The 20,325-nt window shown below is 35.6% G+C and overlaps 1 protein-coding gene across 9 annotated transcripts in view; it reads right to left on the reverse strand.

Moving 5' to 3' along the window:
* Positions 1-20,325, reverse strand: part of LOC115918733 (microtubule-associated serine/threonine-protein kinase 1-like) — a 66,173-nt gene that overhangs the window by 10,036 nt on the left and 35,812 nt on the right. For 3 of the 9 annotated variants that reach the window (XM_030988498.1, XM_030988482.1, XM_030988524.1), the window contains 6 exons: positions 12,256-12,347; positions 10,623-10,771; positions 9,550-9,716; positions 3,032-3,143; positions 2,330-2,509; positions 373-471 (listed from right to left, as the gene is read on the reverse strand). In XM_030988498.1, coding sequence (XP_030844358.1) covers positions 373-471; positions 2,330-2,509; positions 3,032-3,143; positions 9,550-9,716; positions 10,623-10,771; positions 12,256-12,347 — 799 coding nt within the window. Of the gene's footprint in view, positions 1-372; positions 472-2,329; positions 2,510-3,031; positions 3,144-9,549; positions 9,717-10,622; positions 10,772-12,255; positions 12,351-20,325 lie in introns of all 9 variants that reach the window. The other 6 variants (XM_030988491.1, XM_030988521.1, XM_030988478.1 and 3 more) reach the window with 3 other exon arrangements.

Below are 20,325 nucleotides of genomic sequence, written 5' to 3' on the forward strand. Positions count from 1 at the left end.
AAGACCACTTTTTGTCTTTCCTTTGGGCGGTCGCTATAGACAGGTTTTTTTTTTTTTACTGTATTACACTACCAGAAGCAATTAAAAGAATTTTTTTTTTAAAGAGAAGGCAACCCATTTTGCTACATTAAAGATTGATGCCTTTAACCTTATTGACTTATTGACTATCATCTTACATACAAAAATGACTTGATTTATTGAGGGTTATATAATAATCAACAAATTCTCCTTTACAGACTGAAATGGCATGAAAACATTTCCTGATACACTTCACCCCTAAGCTACAAATTTTAAGGGGGGACATAAAAGTGATGACTACGGTGCAAGCGTGTCTGTCCTATGGGTTTTGTATGATGATTAATGTGTACTCACCAGGCATTCAAGAAGTCTAGCTGGCCTGGCTAGTATCATCAGTAGGTCTCTCACTACCCTCGTAAATGACTTGGCAGAGACTTGAGATCGGTTCTCAGCCTGTCAATAAAAGCACAAAGGTAAAAAGACAAAACGGAAGGGTCTAGTTAATGATTAGTCATCGTCCGAATGCTAGCTATCTCCATCATATGTTCGAATGCATTTGCATTTAATAGCATGCATCGTTTTGCTCCTAGTACTGATGTTTTCCCTATGAACCTGTACTTGTAAATTTTCAATTCACTTGTATGAAACTATTTTTATAGATTAAACAAATTTAAATACTTTATCAGAAAGTATGAAATTATCTTCATGAATAGAATTAACCCTGCAAATATTGGCTGCTGCTATACCAGATAAAGCTTCTGAAAATTTCAGTAAATCTATCAGAGTATTAAATCAATTTTGTTTCAAAACTTTATATCACTTTAATACATTAGCAAACTGGTATTATGTATAATCAACTTTCATCCCAGTATGTTATTTTCAATTATAACTTTAAGATTAATTGCAATACATAATTATTGATCCAATCTACAAAATGCTAAGTTATGACACTCAGTCATATTGAGCCTTCACTATGTACCTCCCCTTTTCTTCATTCTTGTTGTATCATTTTATGCACCTTTTCTGACTGTTTTCAGAATTTAAGCAAAGAATCATAAGAGTATTCAAAAGATCTGTAATACTGTCATCGTTCCAAATCCACAGAGTAAAACTGAGGAGCGATTTCTTTGGAAAAGAGAGAAAAACAAGTTGAAAGAGCATTGAATAATAAGAAGAGGCTGGCATCTGGTACACCACATTATAAATCGAGGGAACCACATTGATTTACAATTCACATCACATTCCACGTGGGTGATTTAAAAAGAAGCACTGCCCTCTGGAGACTCATACTTGACAGTTTTGGCGTAAGCTAAGAATCCCTATTTGACAGGTTTTCGATGCCAGGTTAACCTATGACTCTAAGGAGTGACGTGGGAGCCTTTAGAAGTGGTTTGTATGGAAGAAAACAATCAACTCTCATTTTCTTCATTTCGGACAGGAACATCTTGAGATGATCAGTTGTCTCTATATTTGCCCTTGCCATGATTCATGGAGTTTTATTTGCTTGTTTTAAAGGAAAACGCTGATTCATATTGTGTAATATTTATGTCTCATTCTTTGTAATAATACATCTGTCTCCTTTCTTAATACTCATTACTTCTGTTATGTTGCATTTGTTTGCCTCAAGTTTTCTCTCCTCTTCTCCCACCATTAGTTTTCCTCCTTTATTTCTAATATTTATTTCCTCTTCAACCTCTCTCGTCATCTTTAGTTCATAGTACAAAAAAGGGGCCAGGGCAAAAAGGTGCAGACAGAGGCAAGTACAGCAGATGTTTTTATTTTTTTATTAAATGGGGGAAGGGGGATGGGGGACATATTTGGAAAAGTTTGGACTTTTCTAAGACTACTTCCATACAAAATATTTCAGTCTGTACATTGTCTGCATTGTTAAAGGTAATAGGTAATTCATGCTCTTTATTATTTATAAACAATATCTTTTTATCCTTTCATCACACAACTCAAAAACTGAAAAATAAAATTGACCAACATTCATGTTCTTGTCCTTCTGCCTGAAAATGCATTTGTGAAGATAATCCCCCCCCCCCCTCAGTGTTTCTCATTGTATTCAGTATAACCTGTACGTAATAACTACCTGTCTACAAAGACTAAAATTTCTTCTTGATTCACCTGACTAGGGCCCCGTTTCACAAAACTTATAATAAGTGACAAATTACAGTTTTTGTTATAAGCTAGTGAAATCTTTGCTTCTGATTGGTTATCAGCAAATTTGTCACTGATTTTTGTCATTGAAAAAAGGCTTTGTGAAATGGGTCCCGAATACAGATTTGACTGTAAAAGTTGAATGACTTACATCTTCTGCCAGCATTTGGACCTTGTGGGAGACCTCGGTGAAGTAGATATGGGAGACCTGGTCCTCTTGTGATTTCTCTAAGCAGTCCCGGGCTAGTTCTACCGTCTGATGGACCAGGAAAGCATAGATTGCATCGTGCCCTTCCTGGCTCATATCCATTGAATACTTGTTGATAAAGTCCTGGAATAAGAGATGAAATACGATAATATTTGCATTTAGATAAATCTTCATTCTTGGTAGATGGTTGCAACCTTATGGTCCTATGCTAACATACTCATTTATATAATGCATTGTTTAGGGTTATGAGAGAAGGCTTAGGCTAACCCTCACCTGAGCACTAGACCTACATGTAACCCTAACCATAAACTCTTTGCATTAATAGTGTGTATGACCTATAGGATGCCACCTTCCATATAGTCAGTCCTTGGGTATCCTGTATCATTCAACACTCTGGGGGGCATTTCACAAAACTTGTCATCAGTGACAAATGACAGTTTTTGTTATAAGCTAGTGAAATCCTTGCTTCTGATTGGTTATTAGCAGATTTTTCACTGATTTTTGTCATTTGTCCTTTAAATTTAAATTCTCTTCCCCATCCATTTTCCTAAAAAGTGGTAACAATTTACAACTCTGTTGTCTTAAGACCCTAATTTTGAAAGAGACAATAGAGAAACGATGGGGAGAGGCTGGATCTATACTTACAGTGAGTTTGGTTTCCATCTGTTGTTTAGCCTTGGGGAATCTCTCCTTGTAGAGGCTGTTCATGTGTAGCATCTCATGATCGGTACTACCCACCAACGGACTGCTTGCACCACTACAGTACCATGGAAACAAAGGAAAACAAATTCAACATATGAGTCAATATCTTGATTTGTACAATGTCAATTTTATACTTTTTTTATTCAAAAACTCCCATATTGCACATTGTTATCAAACAAGAGTTACAATTGCTCCATCTACAATAATATCATAATCAACGTATAGGAAGAATAAGGTTAATTGTAGACTAGTGCAGATATATTTGAAAGAGTGATTCATATTCTTTGTAAACATCAAATAGTCAGCAAAGAAAAAAGTACATTATATTCATCCCTGTTTTGAGAATGAGAATATCTGAATATAAATGTTGCCAGTCTAGGATTGAGAACAGCAGTTCCATTGATACTGTAGCTTCATTAAAGTATGTCATGTTCAGGTAAATTTCACCATTTATTGCTTGGTTTGTTAATTTGCCAATGTTTTCATTTGACCATGTGCATGTTAAGCAGCTGGAGAATTTAACCATTACCTCTAAAATTAAAAAAAAAATGATTAATGCAAGTCATGACAAATCTGCAGTTACAATGTATTGAGTCAGAGTTAAGTAAAATCATAACTGTCGCATGGCCCTCGCGTACACAGATAACGCGTGGCGCGTGCGCCACGCGTTCCTGATGGGCCCGACCTAGCGCCACGCGTTCTTTAAAAAAAAAAAAAAAAAAAAAAAAAAAAAAAAAAAAATCAATTTTTGTTTTTGTTTTTTTGTTGTTGAAAAATCAGAAAATTCCGGATTTTCTGGTCCTAGAAATCCCCCAAAAACATAATATTCCGAATTATTCGTAAGGGTTGGCAGGTATGGTATTAAAAATTCATCTTCATCAAATTACTTGTAATACTTGTAAAAAATAAATTTAAATTTAAATTTAAATTTAAAAAAAAAAAAAAAAAAAAAAAAAAATCAAATTTTTACCTTTTTTTTTGGGGGGGGGGGGGGTCAAATTTTCCCTCGGGTCGCGCCACGCGTTTTTAAGTTCTTGGCGAGAGGCCTGGTCTCATGCATTCATGTATGAATGGAAAAACTCTGATTATCTTCACTAGTACAAAGATTGCATGTAAAATTGTAAATAAGGATGGGGTTTGTCCTTTAAAGTCAGGGGTGATAGTGAGCACTAAAAAAAAAATAGGTTTTTTGTTTTCCCCTCAACCACGCCCCCCTTGAGTAAAAAAAAAAAAAAGGCGATTCGCGGGGAAAAAAACGGCATCTAACAACATTCCCCCCTTTCGAGTAAGAAAATTGGGAGAAAAAAATAGGGCAAAATAGGGAAGAATATAGAAAATAAGAATCAGGAAAATCAGGATAAAAAAGGGAAGAAAAAAAAAAAAATCTGGTAAAAAAAAAAAAAAAAAAAAAAAAAAAAAAAAAAAAAAAAAACTTTTTTTTTTTTTTAAATCGGGAAGAAAAAAAAAATCGGGAAAAAATCGGGAAAAATCAAAAAAATCGGGAAACCGATTTAAATCGGGTTTTTATCAGGCCTGTAAAGTGCAAATATCATTTTAAAAGCATGATTTGTTTCAAGATAAGATGTAATCCATATATATATATATATTGCTATGAGCTAGCAGTGCACTGGTATGATGTTTTGTGTATATATATATATATATATATATATAAAATATATATATATATCTTTAGTATCCTATCCACCACTTTCAGCCATGCATTGTACTGCGTAGTGTATGTATGCAGTTGTGTGTATAATCATGAACATAAATTGTTACCTATTTACACATAATTTTTCAACATTCTAAATGATGACATATTAAGTTCTCGTGTACAAAAAGGTGCATTCTTCTATATTATTTAAACAAATTAGTTCATTGAAATGTAACCTACTGTCTCAGTTAATCAGCTACACATATTTATAAGGGTCCTCTTTTATCTTTATTTTGTACAAAAAATATATTCAACAGGTTATCATGAACAGTAAATGGAAGTCTTGCTTGGAATTACTCTTGGAGTTAGCTCTGCAACGATATGACTGAAACTTAAATGCACACAGATAATGCCCATTAAACATATTTCTTTTCTGATTTTTTAATCTATTTTTTTATTTATTTATTTATTTTATTTTTTATTTTTTATTTATTTATTTATTTATTTATTTTTTATTTTTTATTTTTATTTATTTTATTATTATTATTTTTTTTTTTTTGGGGGGGGGGGTGGAGTCTCTATCGCAAGAAATTTTAACATGACTGTATTATTTTGTTAAACATAACAACAGGCACATTGAGATAAAAAAAAACATAAAAACATTACAAAAAAAAAACTTATTTCCTTTGAACTTGACATGGGAAGAGGGAACAAAATATAAATATAAATATTCTGATATATACAGCAACAAGGTATATACAGTACAATTACTTGTATCATGGAAAGCAAGTACTAAATAACTTTTGAAAACACAACTAAACATCTGTACTAGATGTATCATACCACATAATACTGGTGTTATTCAGTTAATACCTGATTAGAAACTTATCTCCTGTACTGCACTTAAAGTTTAAATGTGTGACTGCATTAGTAGTTAAGTGTACATCTTGAAAATACAAGACAACCTAAACACATGTAAGCGTAACCTGTTTAATATATTACTTTATATCTGGTGTATCAATCAAACGTACTAAATGTGCACAAACAATGGAGTTGCTAATCACATGATTTCTATATACATTAAAACAATTAACTTGAAAAGAATTGGCTCTATAACTTTATTATCAGTTCTCATGTCACAAAGCTATTCATCTTCGTAAGTCGACTTGGATATTTGATTCTATAACTTTTCTGAACACGTACATGTACAGGTACATGTAATATTGTATTCCTCATTCAAGAGAGAAAATAATGATATTTTAGACAATGTATATCCTATAAATATTGTACATGCAAAAACAAAGGGATGATTTACCAAATAAAAAAAATCTATTTCTTGGCTCAATTCTTTAATAATTCTTAACTCTCTACCAATCCCATCAAAATCAAGTTCAGATATTACCAAAACGCGTTTTCACAAATTACCACCTTATACTAAAAGCAAAAGTAACTCATAGGTCATAATCTTTTGAAGTTGCATTAGATGATCATGAAATTCACGTTTGAAACTCATTAAAAAACTGCATTGTTACTAATCCGTTCCATCTAATAGAAACCCTACATAACACATATCATTTCCTTGTTATAAACATTGAGCCGATGATCTAAAAGTGAAAGAAATGACACTGAAAAAGTAGAAGATACTTCAGAAATTCTCTGAATTTCATCATTTATTCCTGAACCAAATTATACCAGCACAATGAAATAACATTTCGATTTGAATTTACTATGCATCTCAACATAAGCAAAGTAAAATTGATGATTTAATTTTGTGTTCAATATTCTGCATATTACCGTTATGATATGGGTAGTGCAGATTTGTAATTGAAAATATATTACGCCTCCCACCTCACAAAGCATGATGGAAGATAACTCAAAGACCCATGTTTCCCATTGGCTAAATTAAAAAAAAAAATATCTGTACCTTCCCAAAATACTAATGGTCATGCATGAATATTACGTCTCCAATCTAAAAATGTTAGTTTAAACAGCTTACAACCTCAGGTGCTAAAATGGAATATTTCACAATATTTTTTGATATTGATATACAATTAAGGTAATCAAAGTAGTATATTAAAGAATTAACTTTAGTACTGGTAATGCGATTGCATTGTGAAAGAAAAGGTGTGAAAGGATCAGAAATAGTTGATCATGTAGCATGTAAGTATTGGTGTGCACTGCAAGGTTCTGGAGTCATCAAAATCATAATAAATTTGACCGAGTCTTGGTAAAGTAACAAGCACTCACATAGAAAGCTATATATGGGACAACACACATGGTGTCGGGGCTAGTACTACCTTGATTTCCTTGTCTTTCTATGCTCATTACTCAGCCAGTATACATTTTCTTCCAAAATTGTTTGGCACATGTCATTTATTTGTAATCTTGAACATTCAGTGTAAGTTTCGTTTGATTCTGTGAGAATTAATTTTTTTTTTTACCAGTACTGGAGTTTATCTTTAAAGACAAATCAAATAGTTACATCTGCTTAAAGCCAGTGTTGCATTAAATCATCTAACAAATACTTAGTACCATATTGGCTTTCAACATATGGTCTGATAATATAGCCATATTTCATCAATAAGAATAATTTTATAGATTATGCAGACTGATTCCTGAGTGAGTTAAAACAATTTGTGAGGAAATCGGAAAGGAAGTTTTTCCTGTCTAATAAAAAAAAATCATGTTTTATTTTTCTCCAATGCTTTCACCACACAATGTTTTGTATAAAGGAAAACATCTGTGATTATGTAGCTTTAAGATACCAAGCTACTGTAAAACCAGAATCCATTTATAATCAAACTTTTGCGAATCTAACCCAACAAAACAAAAATTTGAAAAAGTTTCATGTACTCAAAATTTTATAGTATTACAGTATAAAATCATGTCTTATCTCATATGGACACCAAATAATAACCCTATCTAAAAACAAATTCAAACGTAACTTTTACAAACATCTTCAATAACATTTCCAAAGAAACAGTAGACCTTGGTGGAGTTAGTATAATACTGACAGTACCAACATGCATTCGATATAAACCTTACAAAAATGGGAGAAAACTGCTGAAGTTCTGATCAAAGGGATTCAATGCAACATGTCCTATACGATATCTGACATTTCTCCATTTATTTTTCACTAACTTATATTTTTTTTCTGGTATCAAGAGCATTATTAAATTATCATATCAAGATATTTATTTTATTTTATTTATTTTTTAGTGCAGATAATGGGGAAAAAAGACATATCGTATAAGACACATCGCAAGGAATCATCCAAGAACAAAGGAAGAGGGAGGTAGGTAGGTAGACCAGCTTGCTATATGGAAGGCAGAGTAAATATCAAAAGGAGAGGTGATTCTTATATGATATCGAGGCTTACGCAAACTGGGATGTGAACGAGATGATCGGTCGATCGGGCAGGGATAGCCAAGAGAGGCTGCCATTAGCAAAAAGATTGTCAGACAAGCAAACAATGAGAAGGTGGGAATAAAGAATGAAATACAATTAGGTAGGAAGGGGTAAGAAAAAGAATTCAAAATGAACATTGGAGATTGTATGTGAACACTGAAAGGATAGAATTCTTAATTGGTACAAACACATCATACAGTTTACTACATAGTTGACTGTAAAGCTTTGGTAGGGTGAGAAAGAATCGAGTTGTAAAATGTGAGCCTATCTTCAGAAGTACTGCTTTTCATTTTGAAAGAAGCATACCAGATGATAGGCCCAACACTGGACCATCATCTTATAAGCTACATTGATTTTTACTAGAGAAAATCACATTAATATTGAGTGTCCATTTTGTTCATGCCAACATTTTTTTGGTAGAATCTGCTTGCAAAAGTCATTCAAATTTAGGATGAACTATTATATTTAATGATTTATATAATTATCTTATTCTACATAAAAATTATAGTTTACTAGAAGCAAAAAAGATGTGAGTTTTCAGGTGATTTGATATCAAGCATGATTTTGAAGATGTTTATCTGTAACATAAATCATCGTCTGGAAGGCCAGAAGGGCATTAACTTGATATTAATGGATACAACCAAACACCCTTCTGGCTCTCAGCTGATGGATTATGTTAGCATACATTTAACATGTGTTTCAATGCTAGCCTGGAGGCAGGCATCTTTTAACGTGCTCGGAGACTGGATTGCAAGCACGTCTCACTGCAGGTAAGAATTCAGAGTCAATACAAACACGAGGTAGAGAGAGAGAGAGAGAGAGAGAGAGAGAGAGGGCTGGGTTGGGGATAGCATAGGGAATAGGGTACATGATGGTCGAGCTGTATACGGAAGTGTCCCAGTAACGAGAGAGGGGGAAGTTTGATTTGGCCACTGTGTAACAGGAACTTTACTCTGTATGTTTGTATTCATGGTCAGGAATAAATCACAAGAACCATCTCTCTTTCTGTCTGTCTCTGTCTCTGTCTCTCCTCCCCTCCCTCTTTCTCTCATCTTCCTCCTTCTTCTTCTTCCATTGGAGTACATGTACATCCCTCTTATAGAGTATTTTTGTTCTCTCTCTCTCTCTCCCTCTCCCCCCTCCCTCTTATGATGCTGAAGATGTAGGAAGGATAGTAGATAATCAAAGAGGGAAGTAAAAACAGAAAAGATATGGAAGAGAACATATTAAAGAAGATTGGGTATAGAGATTTGAAAAAAATAATGGCAGTAGAAAATGAAAAAGAAGACTTAAGCAGCAGTAACATATGTAGAAGCAGCAGATAAAGACAAAGAACAAGTATTGTAGGGAGACGAAGAGACAATCACAGAGATGTTTGACTCACAACCCACAGACTTACCTAAGACTCCTAGATCGAGGTCTACATGAAGGAGATCTCCTGCCATCTTCCTGGTCCCCTCCTACATTACTCTCACTGCTACTGAAATGCTGTGAGAGGAGCTGAAGATCCTCAGGGGTGGGTTGGTAGGGTAGCTGATGAAGACGCTCCTGACTTGAACAGGACGACTGAAAGAAGAATTACAGACAAAGATTGGTCATTGAATTAACTCTATATTACTCTTAAATTACTTTTAAAAGGCACCACAGCTTCTTAAAGGATGTATTGGAGGGGAGAGTGAAGGAACTGGACCAAGATGGAGACCCAGAATCAACTGGGAAAAGAATGTCAAGAACTGGAGTGGACTAAAACTGCAAGAGTGCACCAGAATGGCAGAAGATAGAGTGAAATGGATAGATGTTGCAATCAACCTCCTAACCGGGAGAAGACAATATACAGTGCGTCCCAGAAAAACGAAACCGAGAAGTATCGATGTTTTATCATAACTTAATCACAACCATAATTAATGAATGATACATATTTGGAAAGCTTAGAGTCTCCTCTTTCAGTTGATGCTACTCAGATGATGCATATTTCACGCAATTTGAAGGAAGGAAACCAAAAAGACATTTGGCGGGCGGTTTCTGAATTTCAAAGAAAAATTCACATTTCTAGAAAGATGAGTTTCTGCCCTTTCATATGACACCTCAATCAGGAAAAATGAGCGAGGAATAACAAAGTTCTGTTTGTTTAAAGTAGCCCTTACATTTTCATAATTTTAACAAACGAATTCGTTTTCACTGGGTGCCTGCTGTAGCAAGAAGCAGATTTGACAAAAGACTTAACTCTGTTTCGTTGACAATCAGCCATGCATGAACAAAAGTTTGTCAAAATGTTACATGCATCTAAATGGTGACAGTCATTACTAAGCTAAGAAAACAGCTATGAATTAGATTAAAAAGTTGAGAGGGTTGGTGGAGCAATAACATGTGCAAGGAAACCATCTTCTGCCTGATGTAGAGTTAAAAGGCAAAGTGGGCACGAGGGTGGGTAGATGTTTTGTAAAAGGATAACATGTGAAAGTGATAACTTACCGATACAGCTGAACTGGGTGTGTTCGTCCCGTACCCCGATGATGGCAGGGATGCCAGAGACCATCTTCTACCGTCAGCCTGACGTACAGAGTTAAAGGCAAAGTGGGCATGAGGGTGGATCGGCACTCGAGGACTCTCCAAAGGACTCCCTGAACAGAAGAAAGAATGTTCACACGTACGTTCCATATGATTTGATCAGGGTATAACACATTTTCTGTAGACTCTACCTTGGGTTAATTTAATGCAGGTTCAGTATTCAAGTTAAACATGAGAAGATTCATCTTGAGCTTAACTTTTTCACCTTCAAAGGATATTATCTTTTGTCCATCACAAATACATCAACATCAGCCAATGCAGAATGAATAATCACATAAATCATTTAACGCTTTTTTTTAGTAAATTGCCCTCGTTTGTCAGTACTTTCATCCCATGACAAAGTAACAAATCCTACAGGTAAAATTAATAATAACCCAGAATCAACACTGTGTCCAACGTCTGCATCTTAATTTATTTTGTAGAAACAGTTCTTGTCTGTTGAGAGTCAAAAAAGTGGTAGCTCAAAGTTCACCCAGGACTGCCGCATTATTTGGAACATCATGGTTCATGTATACTGTACATGTGACAAAAGTTGACAGTCCACTGTTTTTGTTCTATATGTCTATCAAAGCGGGTAAAGGATTAAAGGATACTAGAATGCCATTTTAGCTCTCACTCTCAGCAGATGGGCCCTGTTTCATAAAACTCATTATCAATAACAAATGCTGAATTCTATCACAAATTTGCTCTAAGCCAATCAAATGCCACAATTTCAGTAGCTTGTAACAGTTATTGTAACTTGTTATTGATAACACATTCTATGAAACAGGGACCAGCACCTAAATGACTGTAAGAACACACATGGCGTCTGTTTCATGATCTTTACCTCTCAATGGAGATGTGTCATCATATCCAGTGATATTATTGATCAATAAAGGCTTCCGTGTTGGTAGTTTATTCATGTGATTGATTATATGCCTTCATGTGTCGGCTTTTATTGATTATTAGTCATACATTCAGTCAGTTTTATCTCTGGGGTGAGAAAAAGCCGGAGGGTATCACAAAATGCATCAAAAGCCGAGCAACCTCATAAGAATCATTTATCAAATCACACCCTCAGGGTTATAAAAAGATTGTTATATCATAAACTACATGTATGTATGAACATAAGATAAATTCAGATATTTCCACAAATCATTTTATTTTACTTTTGTTTATTCTCCACAGGCCATAAAATCAATTAAATTTCAGCAGTTGCAAAATCATATTATCTAGTAAGATATAAGACGGATCTAAATAGAGACAGCTAAAGTATATATTTCAAGAAAAAAAACCCCCAGATTTTCTTGCATTATCATGACTTGGAATATTTGCAATTATGCCATCCAATTGTCAAATTACTTTATTTCAATTCTCCATGTAGATCTTTGTAAAGTAATCATTGTTTAATTATTAAAATATTGTTATTGCTTTTGATATATTTTTTTCTCAAACAAAATGTTTTCCTTTGGTATGTTAGTATAAATGATGTTGTTATGTTTTTGTTTATAATTCTCATGCCTCATATCAAATACATATTACAAACAGAGTGACATACCAGGTAGATACATACCATCGCCATGAGAACCAGGAGAATTTGAACGTTTCATCACCGGGGAACTGTTTTTTCCTTTCCTGGTTCGTCCATAACTGCTTGAAAGACAAACAAAAAATAGATTGAACCAATAGAAAATATAATACTAATATGATAAGAACAAAACGAATGTATTTTATTTGAGAAAAATAGTCTTATTAGAAGGGGTATCATTCCCAGAAACATGATTACTTCCTTTAAAAAAAAAAATATGCAAAGAATGGTCCTAAATATGCTTTTTAAATGATATTTATCAAAACCACAAAGAAAAGGGCATGAATTTTAATCATTTTGGTTTGTGTAAACAATTCTCCATGCCATTACACAGTCTAGTTAAATGTATTTGAGTATTTGAGAAGTAAAGCTAGTGTATCGCCTCCGTAAAGGTTGATTTTAGAAGTGGGTGAAATATTCACCACAGTATTACGTCAATGGATCAAAAGACGCAAGGCATGAAACCTAAGCTAGCCTCTCTCTCTTCACGTGTGCAGGAATGACTTCTATCACACATACAACACAGTGAAGTGTACAGTATGTGTTTGTGTACAGCACAGAAGATACAATATGATCATTGTGGTTAGGTTCAACGGTAATTACAGAACATGTCAATCAAATGAAGCAATCCTGATGTTACGTGTACGTATCTATTTGTTTTGTCTTAGGTGTTAACGATGATGTATACACCAATGTAAATCCTTTTTTTTCTTCAGTCAAGGGTGCTAAATTCACATGTTCCTTTCAACTGTAAAAATTGGCAATGAATATGAAATACAATGCTTAATGAGCTATCTACTTTAGATGGGAACATGTTATTGCAAAAATCCATTTGAAAGACATTCCAAATGATGAATGGTTAAAAGATTTTTTTTAGATGAAAACTGTTCTGTTCAAGATGTATTTTCATATTTAGTTTCCTTTATTTGAATAGCTCTTCAAGGGCAATATATTTTTTCCAAGCACATTTCTTCCCCTTTTTTCATATTTCTGTCTCTTTCTCTCTCACTTCCCTCCCCCTCTCCCCCTCCCCTCTCTCTCTATCCCTTCCCTCTGTCTCTATCCCTTCCCTCTGTCTCTATCCCTCAATCTACACCATGTTTAGATCATGCTACATGTATGGATAATTCCACTCAGAACATTAAGATAATGACACATTCTCTCAGAACAAGCAACTTCTGAAAGAGTCTGGCAATCAATTTCAACCAAATAACAGCCCAAAATTCTGCAATTTTATGGATTTTTATGGAAAAATGATACAGTACTGTCTACTTGACAATTTTTTAATTTTTTTTTTGCAATTCACTCTATCCCATCAGTTTACCTCTGTTAATTATGGAAAAACACAGACAGTACAATCCAAAATACATAATTTGGATATCCTTTACAAAAAATCTTTCCCTGATAGAGAAATATGTTTCTGTTTAGTTGTAAGAGCAATGGATAACCGCTAGAAAATAGATCCTATTTGGCATCCTTGATTAATTCCGAAAGGACGGTAAACAACCTACTCCAGCCCTCCCACACCCAGACACTCAAGTGGGACTATGACGAAAGATGAGGTGTATGGTTGGGGGCTGGTAGACTTCAGAGAGGGCAAAAACTGGATGAAATAATAAAGAACTCTGCCCCACGGCTCAACCTGTCATCAGTCAGACCCACGAATATTAGAGTAAAGATAAACGAGAGATGAAAACTAGCAGCCGGAACCCCATAAATCAAGAAAAGGATGAGAGCTGCTAGGGGCTGTGTTGCCAATTTACTGTCTGCTTCACCACAATAGTGATCTTTACAATACCTTACAGCAAAGGCAATGCTATGATTTTTCAGGGGGGGGGGGAGGAGAAGGTTGAATTTTCAACTCTTCTTGCTACGCCCCTGCCTTCATCAGCAACTTGCAGGTGTGACATAAAAAGAAACCTCGTTTAATAGGAACACTGTTATGTAACAAAGTCTCGTTATCAGAAGGTAGTTTGCTGATTTCACTCCTTTGTATTCTTCCTTAGCTCGACTGGTATCTTAACCTTTGGAATACTGCATTCTCTACTTCCCATAGGCTTTATAAAGGGACTATCAACATCCTACAGGCAATAGGTTTCAAAGAACAAACATAAATTTAATAACAACTGTTAAGTCTTCCCATTACAAACCCTACAAACAACCAGGAAAATGAACACCTTATTTGTTCCAACAATGTGGTTCCTTGATCTCAGGCAAATTAGGCAACCAAGCGCTGACTCCTCTCACAGAAAATATTCACCTCCAGCTACGGACAAGACTAATTAATTTAGAATAATATTGGGACTAGTAAAAAGGTACGGTTGTCATAGCAACTTGACATTTGCGGCTTGTAAAGGATGACGCATTGCAGATGCCCTCCTTACAGAGTTGGAGGTAAAGATACGCATGCACAATTAGCTGGCTGTAGAGTTGAAGGACTGCTCGCTATAATTTTTACCTGCATGATTATAAATGAGATAGAATGTACTGAAAACTTGGCCATCCTCCCCAACATGAAAGCAAATGTCTTTATTTAAACAAATTACGGTACTTCGTTTACCTTAAATGTGTTACAGAAGGGAATGAGAAGGAAGTCAATTGAGGTAGAGAGATGAGTAAGAGAGAGTGGGAAAGAGGGACGGAAGATGGAGGGAAGAAGGAGGGAGAAGGGGAAAAGATAGGGATGAGAGAAAGAGATGAAAAATGAAATGGAAGAGAAGGAGACAGAGGGAGGGAGGGAGAGAAAGAAGGGAGGGAGGGAAAGAAGAGAGGGAGGGAGAGAAAGAAGAGAGGGAGGGAGAGAAAGAAGAGAGGGAGGGAGAGAAAGAAGAGAGGGAGGGAGAGAAAGAAGAGAGGGAGAGAGAGAGGGAGATGGAGAGAGAGAAAGCAGAGAGGGAGGGAGAGAGAGAAGAGAGGGAGCCAGAGGCAAGGAGAAGAGACCACATGACAGGCCAAGACAGAAATCTTCAGACAAACAAAATTGGATTGAGGGGATCGAGGACACTATCCGACATTCATGTATCAGGTAAACAGCCTCAAAGGTAGGCAAACATGAAGGAAATTGATGAGAGGGGAGACAGAGGGGAGACGGATGGGATGCCAAATGCGTTTTTTAAAGAGAAAGTAGAGTGTAAGATGTGAAAAATAATTCCTAACGCTAATCAGTCCCGGTCAGGTAGAAATCACCTAGATCAGCTAGACGAGCAGCTTTAAAAAGACAAAACATCCTATTAAATCAGCACACCGCCTCTCAATAGTATTACTTCTTTCAAAACTAGCTGACCAAGACCATGTATCCTTTTTTCTCTCTTAAAGACCTAATATATATTACAAATGCAATTTAGTCAAAAAGCATGAATACAGTCGAGTTTGGTAGCTCTCTAACTTACAACAAAGCGTGAAATCTATTCTGTAGCAGCACTTGGCATGTAAACATCAAGTTCAACATGCACAAAATAAGCCACAAATTTCCATCTTGAAATGTGTTTGGTAGAAAAAGGACACAAATAAAAACAGAAGAAATGTTTGAAAGAACAATGGCATACAAGGAATGAAGGAAAAGAGGAGATATAAGAAAGATAGGAATGGATGGATAATGAGAATTCATAGAGGGATATAAATCAGAAGGGGCAGTTCAACGCAGAGAGAGAGAGAGTATACATGCATGTTAATCACACTGGACAGAGTAGATGGGGACTGATTAGTGGTGCGCAGGAAAGAAGGATCTGCTCCAGACAAGTGGATTTTGATTAGCTAGATTTGAGGTCACAATCTGATGCAGCTTCAGCTTCAGCCAGAAAGATGGAGAGATGGTAAACAAGAAGACACACCGGGGCAGTTCACACAGAGAACAATAAGCGAGATTTCAAAAATATATATTTTTGAAGTGTCATAATCTTTTATTTTATGTGTGAATCAAACGAATCACATTGCACAATGGTGTTTTTGTCAGTTATTTGTTTGATCTTTGCTAGTTTTTTAATATTTTGGGCATAACCTTAATCATTTACCATTTGCTCTGTGGTACAATGAGTGTCAATAGAAATGATAGAAGATTATTCAGGTTATGTATCATATGTATAAACAGGGGCTAAAAGGGTGAGATACGTATTACTTGCTTGAAGCTCACTTTTTCTTATGTGTGAAAGGGCCTACTACCATGGAGTTCATAAAAAGTAAAAGTGAAAGAAAAAGATACAATTCCAGATTAATGAATTTATTGACCTATTTTTCATGACATACATATGCATTTTTGACGGGAAACATATATTGTGTCTGATTTTGCTATCTCTCATCTATTCTTCATCTTGCAAGTTTCTCACCATCCCAAGCTCTACCTTGGATGCTCCGTAAAACTTAAGATAGGTCACGATAAATTGAGCAGTCACTTTGCGGAGACATGCCCCATGCACATGCAACAAGCATCTGAAATTCTAACCACCCCGCCTCAAGTAATTCAGATGGAATATTTAACGAAGTCACTTGGTAGGCGGTGAAGGTCTTCGTACATTCCCTTGAGCACTAAGGCCATCTTCATGGTACCAATAGCGCCAGAGCGTAAAACAAAACTAGTATTAGTAGAAAGAGGGGAGGAGGAAGAGGAGGAGGAGGAGGAGGAGGAGTACAAATAGAAGTAGCAGCAGCAGTAGTAGTAGAAGTAGTAGCAGTAGTAGTACAAATAGTAGCAGTAGTAGTACAAATAGTAGCAGTAGTAATAGAATTATTAGTTGTAGTATTATTATTATTAGAAGTATTAATAGAAATATTAGGGAGCAGTAGTATAAATAGTAGTAGTTGAAGTAAAAGTAGCTAGCAGGAGTAGTAGAAGTAGTTGTAGTAGTTGTAGAAGTAATAGTTGTGTCCGCAGTCATAGCAGTGGCATCATGATTACGAGGAAGAGAAGTAGTTTGAGGAGAGGCAGCAGTAGTGTCTTTAATAACTACAGAAGAAAATACCAATGGAAATCTCAATTCATAAAAATGACATTAACAAATTATTGTACCCGTAAAGCTCAAGTTTGTAATATATTGTCTTATATATTTAGATTTTCAACCAATAAAAAACACCTCTAACTTCACTCCCTCTTTGCAGACCTTACATAACATATCCCTTCAAACATTTGGCAGATATACAAGAACCCGTTCCTATTGTTTTATTTTTCTACAAGAAAAAGCTTGGTTGAGTACCTAATGCCTATTTACTGTATAATGCATGCATTTCTAGGCGTACCGAGCCATGCATTAGTATTTGTATACGTACATCGATGCTCATGTGCTGTAGAATTACATGAATTACTCCAGCAATTTGGATTCTGGTTCCCCTTTAATGAAAACTCAATACCTTCAACGTGACTTCACAATGGCAGAAAAACAGATGAATACGAGCTAGTAAACAAGCTCTCATAGCCTGTTCAGATGGGTAATTAATACTAAGCTCGTTTAAAGAAACGTATAGCAAAAGGAGCATACAGACTGGAAAACAACATTGTATAAGGAAACTCATTTTGACGAGGCCAGTTGACGTGACACCTTGGACCCGTTTCACAAAGCCCTTTGTCAATGACAAATGACAAAAATCAATGACAAATTTGCTGTTAACCAATCAGAAGCAAGGATTTCAATAGCTTATGACAAAAACTGTCATTTGTCACTGATGACAAGTTTCATAAAATGGGGCCCTGGTCAATCATTTGTGCATCCTTACGAGAAGCCCTGCCGAGTGATGCGATTTTTGTACAATATGAGGTTCAGACTATAGAGCGGACCCTGATTCTTCATCGAGTTGACGTTTGAAACTATGCTCAAACAGGTGTTTCACTATACAACGTTTCATTATACGGTATTTCTGTATATGACATTCAGACTAGCAAAATTTAATTATTTAACTGTATACAAAGACTTGTACAGCTATACGATGAATGGGGGGAAGTCTAAATGGGGGTAGTCTGAGAGCAGGGTCAATTTCAAACTCCAATGCATCGTAGCTGATGTTATCTGAAGGTTGTTCTCTAGGTACATGTGACCTACTTTAATGGCTAGGTTATTGCAAATGTGTTCCGAAAGTCAGCCTTATAGTACATTCAAATGCCTTTGAGAATACCACAATGTTTAGAACCAGGTGAGGGCACAGTACTGCCGCCCCCCCCCCTCCTCCCCCAACCCCATAAACATACTACCAAAACAAAACAAAAAATCAATTCTTATGAATACTCATATCTGGTGTATGATGTAATACCCGAAAAAAGAAATGAACTAATAAAAAACCAGAGTATCAAACTACTTTTAAGAAGAAAATGGATAGGTTTACAGAAAAAAGGAAGGATATGCCACAAAGCTTTAGATTGTCTCATGAGCCTGATAGCAAGGCTTTAGTACTAACCCTCCAGCATTGTATTCATCATAAGACCTATAGAGAGATGAACGTATTCCAAGTACACCAGCAGTGAGACATAATTAGACATATTCTACATGAAGAGTTCTTAATCCCATGACATTTCTGGCGGATTAGTTTGCTATAAGACAAGGTCTCTCAAGGACTGCTAGAAGATTATACATTGCCATTCTCCTACGTATGATGTAAGCATGACAACAATTAAAGAACGGGTATAATGTCTCTTGACATCTCTCCGCAAGATAGAACTTGAGATACCTACTGCATTTTCATCTGCCGAGGGGCAGAATGGCATTATGTATAGATGTAAAATGAGACTAAAGCCCTTCTTGCTCAAAGTGGGCAATTTAAGAGCTTCTTGAAAAGGATCTTTTGTACGGAGATAATCATTTGATAGGCATGTCCCCATGGCATGTTCCACACACTTTCATGAAGTTTTTCTCTGAATAGTCTGAAGATTTGTGAAGACTTCTCACTTGCAAACTAACAATCTGATTTGATTGTTTTCTCCGCTTTCAGGTTTCGTGTTACCAACAGGAAATGGACGAATGCTCTGCGGACAAATTCTCTGAGGCGGCGGTCATCTGGATTTAGGCTCAAAACTTGGAAGAGAAATACCACAAGCACGCTCGCAGCTAAAAAAGAATGACAACTTTCTGGTTGTTTTCCTTAATGAAGTTTTCCTGCCGGGCACAAAGAAATCAATACAAATTTGTAACCAAACTGCTAAAAATCACGTTTCCCTGCACGCAAACTTTATTGCAAGTATTTCTTTTTTCTTTTTTTAATAATTACATTTGTTTTGTAAAAAAATATTTCAGTGACCCAAAATATCAGATATAACATTTTCTCATATTCTCAAATTCTGGGAAATAGTTGAAAGAAGAGAATTTTGTTTAGGAATCAATGCTTCCATCTTTGGGACAAAAACCTTTGCTAAATCATGAGTAATATACTATCTCCTCTAAAACAGAGGAAAGAATCAAGGTTTTCTGCTAAATCCAGGTGAGGATACATCATCTTCACCTTGTTAGGAATCCGTTTCCAATTTTCTCCAGACAATGTGTTTCACTTCCAGACGGAAATTGGGGACCCAGAGGCATTGAAACTAGAGCAAGAGGCAATTATGGTGGACTTTCCTATAAATCTATAAGAATGGACACAATAGAAATGTATACGCAGAAACAGGTTGAGAGCAGGCTCTACTTTACCCTGGGACCCGTTTCACAAAACTTGTCATCAGTGACAAATGACAGTCTTTGTTATAAGCTACTGAAATCCTTGCTTCTGATTGGTTATCAGCAAATTTGTCATTGATTTTTGTCATTTAACATTGAAAAAAAGCTTTGTGAAACAAGTTCCTGGTTTCAAACAAAATGTGCAAGGATGGGAAAAGATTAATAGATGATGCACCTTCTCTAGCACTTGGTTTTAGTTTTGAGATGCCATTTTTTGTTCATGCAATATGGCAACACCCTCCAAAAAGTAGAAAACATAACAATGAATATTCTTTAAGAAATGAACACAGCGAATGGAAATGTTTGTTCTTTCTACTCATGCATTGTTTGAAGACTGTATTGAAGCCAAACCACAAAATATGGGCAACTTTCTTTAATGTTACCACTCCCTGCCATTACTGTAGTTTGAATT

The sequence above is a fragment of the Strongylocentrotus purpuratus genome, unplaced genomic scaffold (genome assembly GCF_000002235.5).
Source record: "Strongylocentrotus purpuratus isolate Spur 01 unplaced genomic scaffold, Spur_5.0 spur5_contig_840, whole genome shotgun sequence".
NCBI classification, from domain to species: Eukaryota; Metazoa; Echinodermata; class Echinoidea; order Camarodonta; family Strongylocentrotidae; genus Strongylocentrotus; species Strongylocentrotus purpuratus.